General features: G+C 42.5%; 1 protein-coding gene across 1 annotated transcript; it reads left to right on the forward strand.

Moving 5' to 3' along the window:
- Positions 1-7,344: 7,344 nt before the first annotated feature.
- Positions 7,345-8,667, forward strand: vox (ventral homeobox). The gene is made up of 3 exons (XM_050071440.1): positions 7,345-7,812; positions 7,920-8,152; positions 8,263-8,667. Exons 1-3 carry the CDS (start codon positions 7,542-7,544, stop codon positions 8,506-8,508), a joined length of 750 nt encoding a protein of 249 aa, XP_049927397.1. The 5' UTR covers positions 7,345-7,541; the 3' UTR covers positions 8,509-8,667.
- The last annotated feature ends 2,067 nt before the right edge of the window (positions 8,668-10,734 follow it).

Here is a 10,734-nt window from a genome sequence, read left to right on the forward strand (position 1 = left end):
CCCCAGTTAAAGGGTTTTTTTGGGGAGTTTTTCCTTATCCGCTGTAAGGGTCCTAAGGACAGAGGGATGTCGTATGCTGTAAAGCCCTGTGAGGCAAATTGTGATTTGTGATATTGGGCTTTATAAATAAAATTGATTGATTGATTGAACTGTCAGTGATTTAAAGTGTTAAACAGGTGAGGCTTGAGTGATTTTTTGAATATGGAGAGAGAGGGGGAGTCTTGGATGGATTTGGGGAGTGAGTTCCAGAGGACGGGAGCAGCGATGGAGAAGTCCCTGTCCCCCAGGATTTGTGTTTTGTTCCTGATGGAGGAGGAACAGGAGGTTGGCATTGGCAGAACGGAGTGTGCCGTTGGAATGTGATAGTGGAGGAGCTCAGACAGGTATTTGTATGTTATGAGGAGAGTTTTGAAATCCTGCAGCTTAGGAGGAGAGGGATGGACGGAGGCGGGCGATGTTCCTGAGGTGAAAGAAGGCTGTTTTGGTGATGTGTTTGATGTGCCGGTCGAAGGACAGGAATTAATCAAAAATGATGCTAAGATTTCGGATGTGAGTGAGGTGGATACTGTGGAGCCGTCGATGTTGAGGGTGACGTTATGGGTGGATTTGGTGACTGCTTTTGGTACAATGATGATAATTTAGGATTTGTGGCAGTTTAATTGAAGGAAACTGGTTTGAAGCCAGGGTTTTATTTCAGTGATGCAGTTTGTCAGGGTTGAGTGGGTGGCAGTGGAGATTGTCTTGGTGGAGAATAGGAGCTGGATATCATCGACGATGCAATGGAACTGGACACCATGACGGCGTTTTATGTGACCAAGGGGGGAAAGGTACAGGATGAAGAGGAGGGGACCAAACTGAATCTTGGGGGACACCTTTGAGGAGGAGAGCAGTGGGGGATTTGCAGTTATTGATGGAGATGAACTGAAGTCTGTCTGAAGTCTGATGGATGGAGGGATTGATGGTGTCGAAGGCGGCACTGAGGTTGAGGAGGATGAGGATGTTGAGGTTTCTGGCATCAGAGGGGAGAAAGAGGTCGTTAGTGATTTTAAGCAGGGCAGTTTCAGTGCTATGGTTTGATCAAAATCAGGATTGGAATGTTTCATACATGTCATTGACAGAGAGGTGGTGTTTCAGTTGGGAGGTTACAGCATGTTTCAGTAGTTTGGACAGAAAGGGTAGGTTGGAGATTGGCCTGAAGTTACTTGGGATGTCAGGGTTGAGTCCAGTTAACAGGTGAAGCATGCTATTGTTATCTATTTTCCTTTATAAAGTATAGGTGGCTATACCAGAGAAAGGTGAGTCTATACTTCGTGACAACATCGACACAAGTATTTCTGTCACTGACCAGTATAATAATATCACATTGTACTTTTGCCCACTCTGCTGCACTGTCCTGTGTTTTCAGGTGGAGGTGGATACAACAAACAGAGGGAAAGTAATTATTACTAACAGACAGACAAGTCTCCAAGTCTCTTTTTCTAAGGTATTTATAGGTGTACCAGATCCCCCCACAGAAGATGCGACAACGTGAAAGACCAAGACAGGACCAGATGAGAAGGATGGATGACTCCAGGACCAGATGAGAAGGATGGACGACTCCAGGACCAGATGGAGAGTGATGGGCGTCTTTCATTCAGTGGGTTCAGTAAGTAATCCCCTCACTAAGACTACAACGTACCATAGTGACATAAAGTGGTGCTGAGATAAAGTTAACTATACATATGTGAATTATTTTTATTACAGGAGCCTTGTTAAATATTATTCATTGATTATAATATCATTCCATGTATAGTTGAGTTCAAAAGTCTTCATTACTTGTGTTTCTGTTTTATAGGACAGGACTCCTCTGAGGTTTTGGTGCTCCTGGGGCAGCTGAGAGTGGACGTCAATCATCTCAGGTAGACCCCACGCCACAGCAGACCACTGACCCACTCTCAGCACTCGAGTGAGTCCAGAATGTCCCTGCACCTCCACCTCAACCCAGGAGACCACCCTCTTCACCCACCAGACGAAACAATGAGCGTCCTGTCCCCACCAGCTCAGAGGACGCTGTCAGTGACTGCTCCCTCTGTATTGGTGGAATTATGGCGCTCCTCACATGCACCTACAAACACACACAAATAGCTATAATAATGATAGTAATAGTAATAATAATAATAATAATAACAATAATAATAACAGTAATAGTAATAGTACTAATAGTAATATTATTAATAATAATAATAGTAGTATTATTGGTAATAATAATAATATTAATAATAATAATAGTAATAATAATAATGCATGAAAATAAGACAATAATTACAATAAAATATTTAAAAAACATAATGTGACTGTGTGTGCGTGTGTGTTGTAAAATGGGCCTATCTACAGTATGGGGTACACCAGTGTACAGGTTTCTGTGGATTTACAAAGAGTGATGTTCACCTCAGTTTTTCTCAGACCGCACTGTGCCGTCTCTTCCTGTCAAACATCTGATGTGTACCTCCTCTGCTGCAGACCTGTTACGTATTTTTTTTCTCACAGAGAAACTTCCAAATGGGTCAATGACCTGTGACACCCATGAGCTCTATAGTACACTAAAATAAGACCCATTACACAGGAGAGCTGAGTGTGACACTAGGGTATTGAAAATGTACATACGACACTCAGAGAAGCTCATAACATCACTTAAAAACTTGTTACAAAGACCTAGGGCTGTACAATATCTTTCCTAAATACAAGTAAAACGTGTGCACAGGGTTTAACGGTAACAGCAGAACTGTCTGGGAAAACTGCTGTCTTATATTGGACACATTTTCCAAACAAATGCTAACATTATTTGCACAAGCCTATGGCATTTTACACTGTATAAATTAGCCTAGCGACTGCAAAGATTTACTCTACTTATGAAGCCAGGATAAATAACACAGTAGTTACATTTTTGGGAAGGTGCATGGTCAGGCTACAGCACAGGGTACAGCATAGCCTCTGCGTTGACGCAGAGAGTCTGCCATAGGTATGGCATAAAAATCCTGCTTGGGGGGAGATAGCAGGTCAGCAGTAGATGCCATATTCAAGAAGTATACACCATATATAAGCTGGGAACCTGAAGATTAATTTGATAATAATAAACTCTATAATAAACGTTGTATTTTGGTTAGGCACCAATTATTACTGTGATAATCCTAGAGGTCACAATAGGTCATTTAGTACAGTGAGATCATTTAAAAAAATGGTCTCATTAAAATAGTCAGTTATGGGGTCTTACATCATCACAGATGAATACAATTGGTCTCACTGGATCCACAAGAGTCTCAGTCATCCAGTAATGTCTAACTTATGCAATCCCAAGACTGTTTAGGGACCCCAGTATGCAGAAATGGTCAAATACACATAGGTGAGAATAACACACGTACTGCATGTGAAGAACTGCATGTTTTTTACTGTGTGAGATGAACTGACAACCTCTGATTGTGATCCAGGTGAGCTATCTGAGCTGGGAAACCCCTACGGATAAACAAACTGTGTGTAAAGCCTGATAGCTAAACTAAACACACATATGGAGAAGAGTTTAGAAAGGGAGGAAGAAGGATAAAATGAAAAGAAGGGGAGGATGAGGAAGAGGAAGACGAAGAAGAGGAGGAAGACAAATAACTAATACAGGAGGATCAGCTTTCTGGGCCAACACATTATTAATCCTTGAAATAGCTTTGAAATCATGTGTTTCTAACCGACACAGCAAACTGGAGGAACAATGTTTCATCTGCATCAGAGACTTGATCTCACAGCTTTTAGGAACCAACAGCAAAGTGTTATCAAGTTATCGAGTTACCTCACCAGTGTAGAGTTTAGTGGCGACTTAACACAATAACCACCAGGGGGCAGCATAACAGCTCTGCATGTATTTACAGGCAGATTTTAAACTAGTGTCAAAAATACGGTTATCAAGACAAAATTCTGAGAGTTTGCATACTTTATCTAGACAACATAGAAAACATCTGAAATGTATTTTTTACAAAAAGTCAGTGATCCATAAGTTAAGAAATGATACTTAGAGATGCTCTTTTCCCATTGGCTGATAAAGGCTACATGATACCAGAATTCAAAATAATGTCAAAAATTCAGTTTTTGACGTACAATTCTGAAATAAAACACTTCTAATCTCCCCTGACAGCAAAATATTGTCTTTTTGTCATGACCACTGGAGGTTTATTTAGTGAGAAATTGCATTAGCTGTTTACAGTACAGTCCATAGTGACACATTTTGATTCACTGTGGGCTCAATTTTTGATCAGTCGAAAATCTATGTAATGTGTTTGTGTAGAACAGTCTGAAGATGCTGTGTAGCAAGTGTAGGAGCAGATAGGTTTCATTCGTTTTAGTAAAAACAGAGTGATGGACTTAATAATTTGCACTAAATTGGAATTTACAAAAGAGTCTCTACTCCAATCCTGTGAAATAATAACACTATTAATACAGTAAACAGTTGGTTTAGGACATTTATTAGGAACTGTAAGAGACCATGACCAAAATTTGGTGAGTTGCAGTTACCTTTAGATCAAGGAGGGATGGCAGTCCCCAGCATTTAACTATAACAGCTTCTCATTTTCAGTATTTGGTGGATTGGGTATGAAATGATCCAGATTCTTAGTCTGGTTAGATATTAAAGTATTCAGTCTGAGTAAACCATTAACACTGGCTGGTCTCATATTTAGTTTGAATTGGAAAGAATTAGAGATTACAGATGGTAATTTAATTGTTAAATCTACACTAAAGCATCGGGATATGATTAGGAAATGGGAATAAATGGGAATATCACCAATCACTCAAATAAAGAAAAAATCCTCCAGGGATGACAGATAATGGGTTTTCTATGTAGAACAATGCAGCTATTACAGTTTTGAAAAACTTATTTGAAAGAGACAGTATGATGTCATTTGACCAACTAACTGAAACATTTGGATTTCAAACAAGCCACCAACACTCCTACCCATGGAATATGTGACATACTGGTCTAGAGGTACATTTGGTGTATTTCATCATGTAAGGACACCATTCCTTGATTATGCAGGACCTAGATTATCACATTTTATCTGGAAGCCACTTCCTAGGTGTTTCTAGATAAATGCAAAATATTCCAATATGTGAAACTGATACCGTGGATGCATAATTACTGATAAAAATATGTTCCCAAAAAGTGTCATCACAACTGGGCTTAGAGTTTAGTGAAAGTTGCAGGTGATCTGTTAGGAAGTTTTGAAAAACTTTTCTTTGAACAGTCGCTGTAGCGCCACCATCAGGACTATTGGCACCCAATTCCTGTTGAGGAATTTTAGCATGGGACTCGACCTACTGTATGTTACCTTATTATCATGCATGGGAAGTTAGATTTCCTTGGAAGAAGAAGAATATTGACATATGCAAGAGCAGGCCCCTAATAAAAAATACCAGAAACAAACTCTGCAAACTCTGGCCCCTTAAACCTGTCTTGGGGGCGTTTTAGGAGGAATGTGGATCAGAGAAATGATGGGATACACACACAAACAAACCAGGACAGTAAATATTTCTTTGAATAACCTGAAAAGGCTCCTTTACAAACACTAGAAATCCCAGATGCCTTGATTTTATTTACTTTGTGAGTTGCTATGCTATGCTATTGCTATGCCACTTCCAAGCAGCACCAATATTAGTCATCAGATGATTTGCTTTGGGTTCCAGTCTCCCAGTAGAAATTAGAATACAGTAACCTTTCCTCTGTGACAGACAGAGCCCATGCAGGCAGAGCTGAGGAAATAGGCGCAGTGTGAAGGCGACGTCCCAGGCACTTTTTATTGTTATCTAACGGGATCAGGGCGCATCTTCAAAGCTTCACAGATAAAGAGCTCCAAAAGGCTGAGGGGACTCCTGCCTCCACAGCGACAGATCACCGATAACGGAGACAACCAGGCCCGGCCTCTTATCTGCTTTGTCATATAACTAAACGATCAGTTTAGTGGCATTGTCCCTGAGCTGCTGCATGTGGAGATCTCTGAAGGGGCGCTGCAGATCCCAAAGGTTAGGCGCTGTCTGCTGGACAGACGCGTCTCGGGTTATTTGGCAGCTAATGGACACGGTGTGATACTGTCAGTCACCATGTTAACAGAGAGCAGAGATGGCTGAACATTTAAAGCCAACCCGAACGTAAAGTGTAGTGTGATCCTACCTATACCTAACCGATTATTAATATGTGCAGCCTTTGGTGTGTGAAGGAGTCAATTGTCGGATTACCTCATCCCTCTGTGGGCTTGTTTGCGCTCACGGGCTTTCCCCAGCTTCCTCGCAGCTTGTTTTAGCATATTTACATATGAACGGGCCGACAATCAGCCGTAATTGTGTTGCTACTGTAATACCTTTGATCTGTAATGTTTGAAGCGCCGGTGCCAAATGCTGGCTCTCAGGGTAGCCGGCGCCAGCTCCTCACCAGGGTATCAAAGACATGTCAATACGATGGAGGATTGCTTGTGTTTCCCCCCCATTTGACTGCAGAAGTACCAGCCAGACGTCTATCCACTTGTAATAGGCCTGCATTGTGGAGTAAGTACTCAAATTTGGAGCTGCTTCTTGAAAATACTTTATTATAGTGTCATATTATATAGTGGAAGAAGTATTCACATCGTTTATTTATGTTAAAGTAATACCAGGTATTGGGGATCACACGTGGCCTTCTTTCACAATTTAAAGCTCTCAACATGCAGAATAGCCTGTCCCATTGGTATAATAATATATTGTTGCATTATTACTGATACATGAATGTATAAGCAGTACTTCAGTTTTGTTATTGGTCAAGGAGGAGCATATTATAACTCATTTGTAAAGATTGGGGGTAGTTTCATTAGAAGCAAAGCGTCTCCTTCATTATTTAGAACATGCATCTGTCACCTTCAATAACAACATGAAAGTAGCAGAGAAATAAAGACATGTACACTATAAACTGATGTAGAAAACTCACAGTGTGTGCACAGAGATTCATCAGAATACAGGGAATTAGGTGTTTAATGCTCAGTGCTTCTTTCCACCAATCTTGATGCTTTAAATTTCAACTATATTGGATAACTCATATAGAGATTAAATAATACATTAGATCAGTCATATAGTTCAAAATGAGAGCCCTGACTGAGCCCAGCCTTAGAAGTCTGGCCATTCTGACACCTTTCCTCCGGTGCTACTGTATGCAGCAGCAACATGAAAGCATATCTCCACCTCTGCAGGACATGCAGCTGTTTCTGCAGAGCCCCTGGTTTCAGTCGGGGCGGACAAATGTATGAGCTCAGGAGGGTTCTCACAGACTCGGCGGCGCCAGGTCTTCACACACTCACAGGATATGTAAAGACTTCAATAACGAGCCATTAACTTCTAATCATCGGGATCGATCAGGCGTTAACAAGGGCCTCTACATATGCAAATTGTAAGCAAGCAAGGGGCCAGGGCCCCTATAAAAAGCTGACCCTGGACAGAGGCTACCACCACACACTCCCTCTGGCATTCAGTGGATTTACAGGTCACTGAGCAGCACTGCGAACATGGTGAAATACTTTTCTGTGGACTGGCTGGCCCAGAGCCATCACCACAACTTGCCGACTGAGGACCACGGAGCTGGCACGGACACCTCGTCGACCTGCAGACCCCATATTCCCTGCATGGTGCAGCCGCGCCCGCCGACTTTTGGCAAGGGTTACCTGCAGCCCAAACCCAAAGCATTAAAGCCCGCTGAACACACGGAGCTAGTGGAGAGCAGCGGGCAGGACTCCAGCCTGTGCTCACTTTCTCATCCCACAAGCTGCGCCTCACCAAGTAAGTACTCAGTAGTATAGTAGCCTAAAAGTCCTCAATTCAATCCAAACTATATTGTGCGTCTTTACGCATGAGCAGTGTTTGTAACCACATTTTCCGTTTCTCAGTTTCAGAGTTCAGTGGGTATTCATCCGGGTATGACAGCGAGGCGAATTCCTCTGAGTGTCTCTCGGTGGATGAGGGGAGCGACATGGAGAAGGACGGACCGCAGCGCCGCGTGCGCACTAAGTTCACCCCAGAGCAGATCAGCAAACTGGAAAAGATCTTCAACAAGCACAAATATCTGGATGCTGGAGAGAGAGTGAAGACAGCGCAGAAGCTCAACCTCACAGAAACTCAGGTAAGCCGAGACTATGCATCAGTGTATTTATATAAAGTTTTACTTTAGTGTAATAACGCTGAGTGATAAGTATCGCTGTGGATGCTGACTGTATTTTTGCTTCCTCTCAGGTCAGGACCTGGTTCCAGAACAGGAGGATGAAGCTGAAACGGGAGGTGCAGGACCACCTCGCCCCTCAAATGCCGCCGCTGATGTTCCAGCCTCTGCCCCCGGTGCAGTACCACAGCGTGGCCGGACAGCGACCTCATTACCCTGCGACCGGCCCGGCCTTTTACCCGCTCCCAGTCCCGCAGCTGGTCCAGATGCCTCATCACCACCCTCCTCACCTCATGATCCACAACCCACGTTTCTACTGATGAGCTGCCAACTATAGACTTTTCCTACTGAAACACTTAAAATCCAAACAAGTGCAATCCAGAGTTGTTTTATCTGATGTGTGATTTTTATTATATGTGATATAAAAGTTGTATATAATTTACATAAAGTCTATTTATTGTTGAATAAAGTCTATTCGCTTCGCTGCAGCAACAGACTCTTTTTTTTGTGCTTTGCATACATAACATCTAAGCTATTGGATGAGACCTCAATACTGGATTCTTAAAGATAAAGGTGATGATGTTATCTTTATTGCAGGATTAGCTCAACATGAATAGATCATCCTCTCTTTCATCTTAAGGCGGGACGAGGTTAGAAGAAAGAGCTGATAAGATGGGAGTTGTCCATTAAAGTTGAGCCTTATCACATCTCATTGTATGGCTTCTGTTTATCTCATAATATCAGGTGATGAGAGGCCAAAGCACAGTCAGGCCAATCCATATAAACAAATCATAATAAATTAAATCACTCAGGACTGTGCATTGTGTAGGCTGATATACATGCCACAGACCCCAAATTCTTAATGGGCGTCTAATACAGACATTGTGGCTTTTCCCCTCACCTGTCAACACAGACTGACCATATGCTCCGCTTTCATATGCGTTGTTTGCCCCCCATCTCTGCACTTCAAAGGCCAGCTAACGGGGAGATCATGGTCAACAATTAGTCCTAATTAAGCCGCTCATTGATGAGTTTACACCGGGCCCTCCGGCCTGGCTCCAGAGAGTCTGGGCTTTTGTGTGACTCACAAATCTGAGCTCTGGTTTGAAGTCTGAGGCCTGCGGATAAAACCTGATTGTGTGATGAGATCTGGAGATACACACTTGATTCAGAGTTATTTTCAAATAATTAAAGGGTCACATGCGACTGTATTTACACTTTACTTAACTCAGGGTCCTTATTCAATATTTCCACTCAAATATAGCTGATGCAAGTGAAAGGAAATAATTGGTTGATGATTTTTTTGCTGTATAATTTATTTGATAACAATGTAGTAGTGCTTCAATTTGCTACCAGGGGTGTAGGTTTCATTTAAACACTGGAGGGACACATGAAATGGGGGATTGGGGGTGTCCTTCGCCAGAAAATTTAAGGCATCAAACAATTTATTTCCTGCATTCTGGCATGGGCGGATTATGACGTGATGGGCCCCTGGGCACAGATATGTAAAGAGCCCCACCACTTCTCTTACACAGGGGCAAGACACAGACTTTGTGGTGGTTTTGCATCTCTAGTTGATATGCATCTTTTGGTGGGGTTGTGTTTTCATATGGTCATTTTGAGTGTTTTCCTGGCCTGACATTTGACATTGTGCAAGTGAAGGGCCCCTGGGTTTAGGCCCCAGTCAGTAATCTATTCATGTATTCTGGTGATTTTTTATGCACCAATTTGTGCCTTTTAGTAAATGTCTCCAAATTTGTCAAATAGCTTCTTTTGTGTTTTTATTGGGGGGTAAATGTACATGTTCTAAATACTGGTGGTGGTGGTGTCCCCTGCATTCCCCCCATGAGCTACACTAATTCAGGTTACCTGCTGTATGGGGTTTGAAGGGCCTAAGAGGCTCCTCAGCAAATGTCTCATTCAAATAAAGTCAACAAAGATCAAACAGAACTTTCTCACTTTCAGACTGCGGTCACACCCTCCTCGTCCCAGCATAACAAAGGCTTCATCATCACCAGGCTGCCTGATCCTCAGACAGCTGGGCGCATCTGTCTGTGTCTGCAAGGGCCAATCACAGATTTGACAGCCAGGGTTGAGGCATTTGATTTGGACGAAAATATAATTATATTCGGGAGATTTCGATGTCTTCAAATCCCAACAATGGCTGGATTATTAGATGTAAAGTGATAAATTGATGTGGCCAGTGGCAAAGTAAATCGTACATCTTACTATAAACAGTTCTTTAAGCGCGCCTCATATCTGATATTTCAGATAACCGCCTTGTATTCATAGCGGATACCGCCCTGAATCACTTCATGCAGAGATCATTCAGTCTGAGATGCCGGCTAACTGATACTCAGACTCACTGGCGCCGGAGCATCACAGCCAGCCATGGACGTGAGAAAAACCACAGTCCGGCCTCTATTAACCTCAATTACAACCAACCATCAAGTTTCTATCGTTCCGTTGAGAAGCCTTTGCATATGCAAATAAAGACGTGTGTCCCTCCTATATAGGGGCCAAGAGTCACCCAAGGGGACACAACA

This window comes from Epinephelus moara, chromosome 19 (genome assembly GCF_006386435.1).
Source record: "Epinephelus moara isolate mb chromosome 19, YSFRI_EMoa_1.0, whole genome shotgun sequence".
Lineage (NCBI taxonomy): Eukaryota > Metazoa > Chordata > Actinopteri > Perciformes > Serranidae > Epinephelus > Epinephelus moara.

Bases quoted from the DNA above. Each gene is read 5' to 3' on its own strand.
- vox (XM_050071440.1), top strand. From the start codon at position 7,542: ATGGTGAAATACTTTTCTGTGGACTGGCTGGCCCAGAGCCATCACCAC. The intron at 7,813-7,919 runs GTAAGTACTCAG...TCCGTTTCTCAG, and splicing joins CACAAGCTGCGCCTCACCAA to TTTCAGAGTTCAGTGGGTAT. The intron at 8,153-8,262 runs GTAAGCCGAGAC...GCTTCCTCTCAG, and splicing joins TCAACCTCACAGAAACTCAG to GTCAGGACCTGGTTCCAGAA.